Here is a 13,790-nt window from a genome sequence, read left to right on the forward strand (position 1 = left end):
AACATAAATTAAACTTAATGTGGCCTAGGTGGCAATATGTTCAGAAACAGAGAAAAAAGAAAATTGGAAATACCAATTGCTCAGGAGAGTTTACAAGAGATTCTTCAAAATTCACAACAACATTTTAAAGTATGCTATTTTAAAAGAAAGCTTGCAGACATCACATTTTGTTATAAATAAATCTGACTACACAAAATCTTCATTTTTGAAAATTGTGCAAGAATGTTTCGTATTTAAGATGAAGGCAACCAATACCTTTTCTTAACTTAATGAATGCTGGAAACAGGATTTATAACACAAATCTGCATTACACACATGAAAATTTATTCCTAGAAAGTGGTATTTACATATGCAATAAATACTACTCGTGTGTGAGAACCTTCTGCAACCTTTGAATGGAAAAGACAGAAGTTAATTACAAAAATCCCTCAGCTCATGAATTACTGAAAGAACAGACTTTACATTTAATCAACCATTATCTATTCAGATTATGCCACACTGATCCTATAGAAAAAATCCTAGCTGAACGATTATCCCAGGCTCAGGAATTGATTATCCCAGGCTCAGGAATCAAGATGGCGTCAGTAGCGGATGTGTGCTCCCAAAGCTCCTGAGACACATCGTTGTTTTTTTCGAGAGAAGTTCTTTTCCCCGATTTCAAAATGGGGAAAAGAAAGGGGAAGACGGCGGTTCCTACCTCCGTGGTTCCGCCGACGACGCCAATCTCCCGACAAACAACTTTGGAGATCTTCGGAATTGGGAGCCATGGTGAACAGTTGACTGCTTCGACGGGTTCGGCTGTTTTAGAAGCGGACCGCAGCATTGAAGGAACGACGTTGAGCCCTCCTTCTTACACCGCTCCTCCACAACCCGGAAGCGAAAGACTTCCTGAAGGGCCACGGCAGTTGGAAACGCTATTTGCAACGCCATTGGGAGGAGGACCTTCAGGCACTTCAACCCCGGGAAAGGAGATAACAACGCAGGAGCAATTGCTGGTCAATGCCCCTGCTCCCCGAGGTTTCGCCGCCGAGAGTAATGGAGGAATACAGAGACCTTCAGTGGTGACTATGAATTCATTATGGGACGCAATTCAAGGGGTTAATAGTACATTACTCCAGATGAATATTACTATTAATGGTGAAATTAAGGAAATTAAACAGACTAGTGAAAATCTGTCCAAAAATTTTCAGGAACAGAAAGAAAAAGTTTTGAAGATGGAAGCTGAAGTTGGAAAACTTCAAAATCTAACGTTTTCCTTAATTAAAGAAAGAGAAATACAGGAAAAGAAACTAGAAAATCTGGAAAATAATGCCCGAAGGAACAATCTAAGGCTAATTAATTTTCCAAAATCACCCCTTGTTACTGCTATAGATATGCTTAAGAGATATTTTACTCAAATACTGGGAATCTCAATGGAGGGTTATCCCCCTATAATGAGAACCCAGTATATTACGGGTGTTTCTAAAATCCCAAAGGAGCAATTATTAGCTGCTCCAGATTTAAACCTGACAGAATTTCTAGAGAACTCTCTGGAAGTGGTTACAGAGAGAACGACACTTATTGTGACTTTCGCACTGGAAATGGACAGAAACAATATTCTGAGACTTTATTTTCGCCATTTAAATGAAATCTTCTTGGGTCAAAAAATACAAATTTTTCCGGATTTGGCAAGGAGTACGCAAAAAAGAAGAAAAGACTTTTTGATATATAAAACTAGAGTCTTAAAGCTGGGTGCTACATTTTTGCTTAAATTTCCTTGCAAATGTTATATTACCTGTGAATCAGTTAATTACATATTTTTTACTCCCTCGAAGTTATTAGATTTTATTGTTTCCAAGGAGAGTGCTGGTATACCTGTTGTCTTGCCTCCCTAATTAGAAATGCTGTTTAGTTGGCTGCAGAAATCTGTTTTGACCCCTCCGTTTAAACAATTTAGTTTATATTAATAATGTCTTGTATAATATTTCCTAGTATCTTGATTCAAACTTATTGAGGACAAATTTGAAATATTATTTTCTATAAGTAATGATAAATGTATATTTCCTTATTTAATTTTCTGATATTGCTGAACTTTATATTTTGATGTAAATGGAAAATTCATAAATAAAGAGTTTAAAAAAAAAAAAAAAATCCTAGCTGAACAAAGTTCTTGTGCATTCAAGTTTATAATACTGTGAAATCATAGTTGCAGAATGTTCTCTTCCAACAGCATATCAAAGAAACAAACCCACTGCTTTAGCCCTTTTGCTAAAATTAAAACCAGACATACCTGCCATTTCAACCTTGAAAAACTGAATCAGTGACTGTGTGAAAGAAAGAATCCACTTATCCATGATGTTGATGCTCTCCTTAGTTGTATTTTCATTGTAAACGAATTCAATTCCATCTTCCTGCAAGAGTTACAAAAAATATTTGTTTATGAACAGAGAAAAACATTTTCTCCTTTAAAATGGTTTCCCCTTGTTTTCCAGATTTTGGTTGTATTACTTGTCATCTTGGACATGCTATTTCTAGTTGAATATATATTTTATATACATTTGGCATTTTTCAACTTCCAACTGAACAATTATTGCCAAATAAACAAGAGTTGTTTCCCCACATGACCCCACATCTTCAGATTATGGACTGAAAGGTTTCTGTATAACCTTAATGTAAGACTTTGAATTAATATAACAAGAGTGGGTATAATTGTTTATTTTTTCACTTTCTACTTTTGAGTGAAAAAAAGATCAAACAATATTAATCTACAGCGATAGATGAGAATTACAAAAATAAATTACTCTAAATCTTAAAGATACTAGTGCAGAGTATATTAACATTTGTACAGAACAGCAGATAACCATTTATTACACAGCTTCCCAAACTGTGGATCGTGTCTCCAAATAGGGTCACAAAACCCACATTTGTGGCACAACCTGGGAAGGCCCTACATAGGCACGTCATTACATAGTAACATAGTAGATGACAGCAGAGAAAGACCTGTACGGTCCATCCAGTCTGCCCATCAAGATAAACTCATATGTGCTACATTATGTGCATACCTGACCTTGATTTGTATCTGCCATTTTCAGGGCATAGACCGTAGAAGTCTGCCCAGCACTAGCCCCGCCTCCCACCACTGGCTCTGCCACCCAATCTCCGCTAAGCTTCTGAGGATCCATTCCTTCTGAACAGGATTCCTTTGTGTTTATCCCACGCATTTTTGAATTCTGTTACCGTTTTCATCTCCACCACCTCCCGCTGGAGGGCATTCCAAGTATCCACCACTCTCTCCGTGAAAAAATACTTCCTGATATTTTTCTTGAATCTGCCCCCCTTCAATCTCATTTCATGTCCTCTATAGTTCTACCGCCTTCCCATCTACGGAAAAGGTTTGCGGATTAATACCTTTCAAATATTTGAAAGTATCATATCATCCCTGTTTCTCCTTTCCTCCAGGGTATTAGTTAAATCTTCAGATGGGTCTGGTGCTGGTTGGGTAAGAAGAACACCCAACTGATAAGATGAAGAGATTTCTTTGAGCCCTGATGACCATGCTGCATCTTTATCTCATGCATATTGAGTTGTCTGAGGGTGACCAGTGAACAATTCCATTGGGAAGAGGAGGGCTTCTCCTTAAGGTAGCTGCACATCAGGGCCAGTCAAACCCGATAAGCGGGGTAAGCACCGCAGGGGGGCGCCTGCCTTCAAGGGCGCCGCTGTGGCGCTGCACTGCCATACCGCGCCACCCTTGGGGGTTTAAATCTTTTATTTACCTCCGTCCCAGCGGCCGCGTCATTTCAAAGCCCTGCTCATCTCTAGCCTTCCCTCCCTTTGTGAGTTCATTCCCTCAGAGTCCCGCCTTCTGACGTCATTTCCTCTTTTCTCGAGGGAACGAACTCACAAAGGGAGGGAAGGCTAGAGACGAGCAGGGCTTTGAAATGACGTGGCCGCTGGGACGGAGGTAAATTTTAAAAAGACTTAAACCACGCAGGGTGGCAGGAAGAAAAAGGGAGATGTTGGGGGGAGTCGGAGAAGAGGGAGGCGGGCAGGTGGCCATAAATGGGAGGGGGATGGGGGCGGAGAATCGCTGGACATGGATGGGAGCGGGAGGGCAGGGGAGGGGGACAGAGGAGAATAGCTGGGTATGGATGGATGGAGAGGGAAGGGGAGAAGAGAATCACTGGGTATGGATGGATGGAGGGGGACAAGGGAGAGAAGAGAATCGCTGGGTATGGATGGATAGAGGGGGCAGGGGAGAGAAGAGAATTGCTGAGTATGGATGGATGGAGGGGGACAGGGGAGAGAAGAGAATTGCTGAGTATGGATGGATGGAGGGGGGCAGGGGAGAGAAGAGAATTGCTGGATATGCATGGAGGGCAGGGGAGAGGAGGGTTGCTGGACATGGATGGAGGGGAGGTCAGGGGAGAGGAGAGTTGTTGGACATAGGTGGATGGAGGGGAGAGTAGAGTTGCTGGACGTGGGTGGATGGAGGGCAGAGGAGAGAGGAGGGTTGCTGGACATGGGTGGATGGAGGGCAGAGGAGAGAGGAGGGTTGCTGGACATGGGTGGATGGAGGGCAGGGGAGAGAGGAGGGTTGCTGGACATGGGTGGATGGAGGGCAGGGGAGAGAGGAGGATTGCTGGACATGGATGGAGGGAGAGGGCAGGGAAGACAGGAAGGAGACACACATGGATGAAGGGGAGAAATTCTGGACATGGATGGAGGGGAGGGAAGACAGAGGAAGGAGATGCACATGGATGGAGGGGAAGGGGGAGAGAGAGAGAAGAAATGATCGACATGGATGGAGGGGAGGGAAGAGAGAGGAAAGAGATGAGATGAGGGAAAAGGGAGAAAACCTGCACATGGATGGAGAAAATAGGCAGAAGCTGCATCCACTGGACAGTCAAGTCTGCAGAGGACCTAGCTTTTACTTACGGATGTAAGGCAAGAAATGAAGAAGAAAGGAGGAAAGTAAAGAAATAAATGGAAAGGAAGCCCTGGAAACGAAGTTAAGAGACAGATAGCAGCAGAATCAGGTACTGGGCCAGCATGATCAGAAAAACAAAGTCACCAGACAACAAAGGTAGAAAAAAATCATTTTATTTTCATTATAGTGTTTGGAATATGTCCACTTTGAGAATCAGGTGCTCAATGTTAAAAGTTTAAAATTTATTTATTTATGGCATTTTATCCCACATTAAACATGAATTAGATTGGAACCTGGGAGCATTTAATTTTTTTTTCTGGAGAGAGTAATGCATTGCCCCCCCCCCCCTCCAGGCTCTCTCCCTGGCTATAGCCAGCTCTGCAATTTTTTTTTTTTGGGGGGGGGGGGGGGCGCAGAGGTGGATCGGGGAGAGAGCCTGTTGTTAAACATTTACCAGCACACCACTGACTGAACCGGACAGACTCAGTGTTCAGCGCCGTGGTGCAGCGCAAATGGTTTCCCTCTGCTGAGTCCACTCGGAGTCACTCCTCCTGTGCATGTGAGTGCCGTGGCCAGCCTAGGCAGTCCCTACCCTATCTGCTAATTTCATGAACATGAAAGCACAAAAAGTTAAGTGGTTGTAAACCCTCTATTTGTTCAGCAATCCCACAAAGATGCACTCCATCTCTTTCAGCTCCTATTTCCTTTGCATCTTGTGCTCTCCTCCTCTCATGAGTAAAATCCATTTTTTTTTTTTTTACTTATCTGGAAGATCTCTAAAAAGGAGTGTGAAAAAAAGGTAGCTGGAGGGGATGCAGTAGACTTATCTGTAGACAGTATGGACATACCCTGCCTTCTGTGGCTGGTGAGACTAAGTGAGCTACTTTAATGGTCATTTTTACATTTCTTCAATTTTGTGATTGTCTTGCACCGGTATTTCAGTAATAAACATGCTTTATTTATGGGTTCATGAACATAGGAATTTCCCGATTTGTGTTGGGAGACACAAGCTAGAAGAAAGAGGTTTCTTGCTATCTGTCCTAAGGCCTTGTTTTGTATATGACCTGCTTTCCTTGTAAATGAATTCTGGTATGGGTTAAATATGTTTGGGAGTTTTTTTTAACCCTCGCAATAAAAAATTTCTTCATTGTAAAACGGAATAGCTCTTATATTATGCTCTTATGGCACCAATCTTTATGGCCAGTGCCGTACAGCCTGTGTGGATGCCACAGGTAACTAGGCACCCATACTTAACAAACCTTACCTGCCCTGCTGTAATCCTGCTGAATCCCTCCCCTATCACAACTGGCACTATTGTCATTGACATGCCAGGGGGTGAGGAAGAGGGAGAAAGGTAAAAAGTATGCAGTAGTTGATCTCCTATTTCACATCCAGAGAGCAATAAATGAATCAGCCCTTCCTGACATTAATTTTGCATCTCAGAGGCAATGGCATGGGTAATCTATCAGCCCAACAGCTACATATATCTCTCCATCTATAACAGCTATAAAATTATGCGTTACTGTTTATCTGGGTAGTAATATGCTGTGAAAGTTGTTAAAACATATAGAAACTATGAAAAACTGCAGGAAGATCTTAGGAAACTGGAAGATTGGGCATTATAATGACAGATGAAATTTAAAGTGGACAAATGCAAAGTGAGGCACATTGGGGAAAAATAATCCAAGTCACAGTACTTGATGTTAGGTTCCACCTTAGGAGTCAGCACCCAAAAAAAAGGTCTAGGTGTCATTGTGGTCAATACACTGAAATCTTCTGTCCAGTGTGTGGCAACAGTAGCAGTCAAAATAAACAAACAGAATGCTAGGAATTATTAGGAAAGGTATAGGAAATAAGACAAAATACTATAACGCCACTGTATTGCTCCATGGTGCGACCTCACCTTCAGTACTGTGTACAACTCTGGTCATTGTATCTCAAAAAAGATATAACAGAATTAGAAAAGGTTCCAAGAAAGGCAACCAAAATGATTAAGAAGATAGATCTCCTTTCATACGAGGAAAAGCTTAAGATGTTAGGGCTCTTCAGTTTGGAAAAGAGACAGATGAGGGGGTATATGATAGACATGTACAAAATTCTGAGTAGTGTAGAACAGGGTAAACACGAATCGATTATTTAGTCTTTCAAAAAGTACTAAACTAGGCAACCTGTAGAGAATTATCCCCGAGTTAAAAAGCTTGCTTCCTGTTGTGTGGCATGTCTGCTGATTCATAAAGCTCTATGTTAATGAAGCATTCTTATGTATTACATCTTCCATACATATCAATAGACCATCTCACCAATTATGATCAGTGAACAAGAGTCTCCTTGAGGTCCCTTCATTTCGACAAGTCTAGTATACAGACTCACATGCCAGGATATTTTCCATAGCAGTACCACAGCTATGAAATTCTCTTCCTCAAGAAATAAGAGCAATCACATTGTCATCGTTGGGCAGACTGGATGGACCGTGCAGGTCTTTTTCTGCCGTCATCTACTATGTTACTATGTTATTTTGCAGAAAAATTTAAAGGCTTATTTATTAAAGCAAGTTTTTCCTTAATAGGGTCTAGTAGTTTCTGACATAAAAATTGAGTAGAGACAATAATCAGCAAATTTAAGAATCAAGTAGAGGCTTTCAAAATTGTATGTTATGTTCTTTTTCTCTTATATTGGTGTTATGTATTATAATGTTTTATTATATATGTTTCTTGTGACCAGCTTTGACTATTAGATAATGTGAGATATAAATTTTGTAAATAAAACAAATTTATTAGGCGAGTTTTGCCCAAGATTTATGCCTAAGGGAGGTGGGGGGGAGTTATCAATTTGGACTACAAAGTGGGTTTGTTTTACGGTTAACCTAGGTTATCAATAACTAGGTTTCACTGCATAAAACAGCATAAGCTAGTGATAAAATAATGAATCTTAACAGTAGCCCAACATTAATAACTTCCCCACTAACCACCGGATTCTATATATGGCACCTGAAAATCCACAAGGAAAACCAAGGCGTATCCTATAACAATGTGCATAACTTAATTGGTTAACTAGCTAATCAGCACAGTTAACTGGATGTTAACAAAAAATTATCAGCACTAATTGGAAATGAGATTTACATGCACAACTCGTTAAGTGTATTCTGTAACATGCTGTGCCTAAATTGTAAGTCGCATAGTGGAAAAGGGCGCATGACCATGGGCGGGGCATGGGCGTTTCTAAACTCCATGCACATTATTGTAACATAGTAGATGACGGTAAATAAAGACATGTATGGCCCATCCAGTCTGCCCAATAAGATAAAATTATTGCATATGGTATGAAGTGATACATCATATGCATACCTGATCTTGATTTATCCTTGCCATTTTTAGGGCATAGACTGTAGAAGTCTGCCTGGCACTGCCTTGTTCTAAAATTTCTGAAGTTGTTGTCAAAGCCCCTGAATAGCTCCACTCCAGCCCATCCAAATCTATTCAGCCTCGATCAGGGTACAGAAGTCTGCCCACCACTGGCTTTCCTACTTAATCTTCACTAAGCTTATTTGGATCCAATCCTTCTAAACAGGATTCCTTTGTGTTTGTCCCATGCATTTTTGAATTCCATTACCGTTTTCATCTCTACCAACTCCCGTGGGAGGGCATTCCAGGTATCTACCACCCTCTCAGTGAAAAAATACTTCCTGACATTATTCCCGAGTCTGCCCCCTTTGAACCTCAATTCATGCCCTCTGGTTCTACCACCTTCCCATCTCTGAAAAAGGTTTGTTTTTGGATTAATACCTTTAAAATATTTGAATGCCTATCATATCACCCATGTTTCTCCTTTCCTCCAGGGTACACGTTTAGGCCAGTATGTCTCTCCATGTACGTCTTGCTATGTAAACTCCCTACCATTTTAGTCGTTTTTCGCTAAACTGCTTCAAGTCTTCTTACATCCTTAGCGAGATAAGGCCTTCAAAACTAAACACAATACTCCAAGTGGGGCCTCACCAACGATTTGTACAAGGGCATCAACACCTCCTTTCTTCTGCTGGTTATACCCCTCTCTATGCAGCCTAGCATACGTCTGGCAACAGCCACCACCTTGTCACACTATTTCATCACCTTGAGATCTTCAGACACCATCACCCCAAGGTCCCTCTTCTGAGCTGAGCTTACCAATCTCTCCCTTCCTATCTGGTACATCTCTTTTGTAATTCTGCACCCAAGTGCATCACTCAGCACTTCTTGGCATTAAATTTTAACAACGCGCTTTTGAGAATTTTTGAACACTTAATTCACAGTTTGACACATTGTTTGCTAAAAAGCACTACAAGACTGGACACCACATAAGGACCTGCTACAAGAATTAGATGCAATTAAAGCAACTTATAGGACTGTGCAGAATCATAACTTCTCACCACTGCCTCAAAGAATAAAACCACATAAGAACAGATGGTTCACAGTAGGCTCAGGCAGACTTCATGTGACACAGAAGCATCCGCCCGCACAAGTGTTGCCACTACAAAATTCTTTTGCTCCACTACAGCACTGTGATGTTCCTGAAAATAAAACTGAAGCGGAAAAAAAAGAAAAAGCAAGGAAGGGGGAACAAAAATATGAGAAGGTACCCAAAGAGAAAACACCCTCACAAATCACTAAAACCAAAACACATACTAGGAAATGTACATGGAAAGCAATGACCACAAATGCTCGCAGTCTAAGCAATAAAATTCATGACCTTCAAGCCCTGATTTTGGAGGCTGACTTGGACATAGTTGCAGTCACAGAGACATGGCTCAATGGTTCCCATGAATGGGATGTAAACATACCAGGCTATAATCTTTTTAGGAAGGATAGAGAGGGACGTATAGGTGGAGGAGTAGCTCTGTATGTGAGAAATGATATCGCAGCGACTGAAATGACAGGGAACTGGGGAAAGGAAGAAGCGATATGGATCACCTTAAAAAGAGAGGATAGAACCTTGGTCCACGTGGGTGTTGTCTATAGACCCCCGACACAATTGGAAGAACTAGATAAAGATCTGATCGCTGATATTCAAAAGTTGGGGAAGAAAAGAGAGGTGCTGTTGTTGGCAGATTTTAATCTGCCGGATGTAGATTGGAAGGTTCCGTCTGCAAAATCGGAAAGAAGTAGAGAGATTGTGGATGCTTTCCAAAGTGCTCTGCTCAGACAAATGGTGAACGAACCCACGAGGGAGGGAGCCACGTTAGATCTGGTGCTCACGAATAGGGATAGTGTGTCAAATGTCCGAGTGGCTGCACACCTGGGAAACAGTGACCATCAAACGGTTTGTTTTGATGTAACGGCTCATGTGGATGGCGGCCACTCAAAACTCAAAGTCCTGGATTTCAAGCGAGCTGACTTTAACAAAATGGGAGAATACCTGAGGAAGGAGCTGATGGGCTGGGAGGACAGTGGTCCAGGCTAAAAGAAGTAATAAACAGGGCCACAGACCTTTATGTAAGGAGAGTAAATAAAAGCAAGAGAAAAAGGAAACCGATATGGTTCTCAAAGCAAGTGGCTGAGAAAATAAAGATTAAAGAGTTAGCGTTCCAGAAATATAGAAAATCTCAAGAGGAGGAACACGGGGAGGAATACCGGATGAAACTGAAAGAAGCCAAGAGAGAGGTACGTCTGGCGAAGGCGCAAGCGGAAGAACAAATGGCTAGAAATGTAAGGAGAGGAGACAAAAACTTCTTCAGGTATATTAGTGAAAGGAGAAAGACTATAAAGGGAATTGTGAGACTAAAAGATACAACAAAACGCTATGTAGAAAATGATGAAGAAAAAGCCAATTTGCTAAATAGATACTTTTGTTCTGTTTTCACTGAAGAAAACCCTGGGGAAGGACCGAGAGGGACTGGCAAAAGTACACCTGAAAATGAGGTGGTTAGAGCGCCGTTCACAGAAGAGTGTGTATCAACAACTTGGAAAGCTAAAGGTGGACAAAGCCATGGGGCCGGACGGGATCCACCCCAGAATACTGAGGGAGCTCAGAGAGGTTCTGGCGGGTCCTCTTAAAGACTTGTTTAATAAATCCTTGGAGACTGGAGAGGTTCCGAGGGATTGGAGAACGGCGGAGGTGGTCCCTCTTCACAAAAGTGGTGATAGGGAAGAAGCTGGAAACTACAGGCCGGTAAGCCTCACTTCGGTTATTGGAAAAGTAATGGAAGCCATGCTGAAGGAAAGGATAGTGAATTTCCTGGAAGCCAATAAGTTGCAAGATCCGAGACAACATGGTTTCACCAAAGGGAAATCGTGCCAAACGAATCTCATTGAATTCTTTGACTGGGTGACAGGAGAATTAAATCAAGGACGTGCTATGGACGTCATCTACTTAGATTTCAGCAAGGCTTTCGACATGGTTCCCCACAGGAGGCTCTTAAATAAACTAGACGGCCTGAAGATAGGACCCGAAGTGGTGAACTGGATTAGGAACTGGTTGACGGACAGACGCCAGAGGGTGGTGGTGAATGGAGTTCGCTCAGAGGAGGGAAAGGTGAGTAGTGGAGTGCCTCAGGGATCGGTGCTGGGGCCGATTCTGTTCAATATATTTGTGAGTGACATTGCCGAAGGGTTACAAGGTAAAGTTTGCCTTTTTGCGGATGACACCAAGATTTCCAACAGAGTGGACACCCCGGAGGGTGTGGAAAACATAAAAAAAGATCTGAAGAAGCTAGAAGAATGGTCTAACGTTTGGCAATTAAAATTCAATGCGAAGAAATGCAAAGTGATGCACTTAGGGAGTAGAAATCCAAGGGAGACATATGTGTTAGGCGGGGAGAGTCTGATAGGCACGGACGGGGAGAGGGATCTTGGGGTGATAGTATCTGAGGACCTGAAGGCGACGAAACAGTGCGACAAGGCGGTGGCAGTAGCTAGAAGATTGCTAGGCTGTATAGAGAGAGGAGTGACCAGCAGAAGAAAGGAGGTTTTAATGCCCCTGTATAAGACGTTGGTGAGGCCCCACCTGGAGTATTGTGTTCAGTTTTGGAGGCCGTATCTTGAGAAGGATGTTAAAAAAATGGAAGCGGTGCAAAAAAAAGCTACGAGGATGGTATGGGATTTACGTTCCAAGATGTATGAAGAGAGGCTTGCTGACCTGAACATGTACACCCTGGAGGAAAGGAGGAACAGGGGTGATATGATACAGACGTTCAAATATTTGAAAGGTATTAATCCACAAACAAATCTTTTCTGGAGATGGGAAGGCGGTAGAACGAGAGGACATGAAATGAGATTGAAGGGGGGCAGACTCCGGAAAGATATCAGGAAGTATTTTTTCACGGAGAGGGTGGTGGACGCTTGGAATGACCTCCCGCGGGAGGTGGTGGAGATGAAAACGGTAATGGAGTTCAAACATGCGTGGGATATGCATAGAGGAATCCTGTGCAGAAGGAATGGATCCTCAGAAGCTTAGCTGAAATTGGGTGGCGGAGCAGTTGGGAGGCGAGGATAGGGGAGGGCAGACTTATACGGTCTGTACCAGAGCCGGTGATGGGAGGCGGGACTGGTGGTTGGGAGGCGGGAAATACTGCTGGGCAGACTTATATGGTCTGTGCCCTGAAAAGGACAGGTACAAATTCAAGGTAAGGTATACACATATGAGTTTGTCTTGGGCAGACTGGATGGACCATGCAGGTCTTTTTCTGCCGTCATCTACTATGTTACTATGTTAAGATAAGTAACACAAAGATGTGTGGCTGATAGTTAAATGGACAGTGACTGGTAAAGTTAAATTCAGCTGTTTTGGGAAGCGGTATAGGTAGGTTCCAGTGCTATAATGGTATGAAAATTGTCATGCTATATGCTGACCCTCCTTACCTCTCCACCCTCATCTCCCCCTACATTCCTACCCGGAACCTCCGCTCACTGGAAAATTCCCTCCTTTCTGCTCCCTTCTCCACCTCTGCTAACTCCAGACTCCGCCCTTTCTGCCTCGCTTCACCCTTTGCCTGGAATAGACTTCCTGAACTGATACGTCAGGCCCCATACCTACCCATCTTCAAATCCTTGCTCAAAGCCCATCTTTTCGACTCTGCTTTTAGCACTTAACCTAACCATTACTCCTCTATTCAATACCACTACCAATCTGTCTGTATTATGCATTTGCATACCTTAATTGTCTTTAGCTGTTTAGATCTATTAGTCTGTCCCTATGAACTATTGTGTAATCAGATGTACTATGCTGTCCTAATTTGATTGTCTCTGTTGTTATGTCCTTTAGATTGTAAGCTCTTTTGAGCAGGGACTGTCTCTCCATGTTTGACTGTACAGCGCTGCGTAAGTCTGGTAGCGCTTTAGAAATGTTGAGTAGTAGTAGTAGTTCCGTTACAAATGGTGGCCTGGCACTACAATATACACTGAGCACTATATATATTTAACTAAAACATCTAAAAATAAATTAAAAGGTATGTAGTAAATGGTTAAGAAGTGAATAACTGGTATGAAATTGTGAAAGAAATTTAATTTTAACTGCCAGACCCTCACCATTCTTCTAATGTTTGGAGAACCCTTCTAATGGTTTCTACTCCCTCCAGGGTATCCACTCTATTGGCTATATTTGTGCCATCCGCAAAAAGGCAAATCTTTCCTTCTAACCCTTCAGCAATGTCTCTCACAAATATATTAAACAGAATCGACCCCTGAGGCACTCCACTACTCACCTTTTTTTCCTCCGATCCGATTCCATTTACCACCACCCTCTGCTACCTGTCAGTCAACCAGTTTCCAATCTTCACTACTTTGGGTCCTAAGTTCAGCCCTCTCAGCTTATTCACAAGTCTTCCGTGAGGAACCCTATCAAAGGCTTTGCTGAAATCCAAGTAGATCACATCTATCGAACATTCTTCATCCAGTTCTTTGGTCACCCAGTC

General features: G+C 42.4%; 1 protein-coding gene across 1 annotated transcript in view; it reads right to left on the minus strand.

Moving 5' to 3' along the window:
- The window catches only part of IARS1 (isoleucyl-tRNA synthetase 1), a 451,726-nt gene that overhangs the window by 134,284 nt on the left and 303,652 nt on the right, over window positions 1-13,790 (minus strand). The window contains exon 20 of the mRNA XM_030205292.1: window positions 2,270-2,390. Coding sequence (XP_030061152.1) covers window positions 2,270-2,390 — 121 coding nt within the window. The remainder of the gene's footprint in view (window positions 1-2,269; window positions 2,391-13,790) is intronic.

The sequence above is a fragment of the Microcaecilia unicolor genome, chromosome 6 (assembly GCF_901765095.1).
Source record: "Microcaecilia unicolor chromosome 6, aMicUni1.1, whole genome shotgun sequence".
Classification (NCBI taxonomy): domain Eukaryota; kingdom Metazoa; phylum Chordata; class Amphibia; order Gymnophiona; family Siphonopidae; genus Microcaecilia; species Microcaecilia unicolor.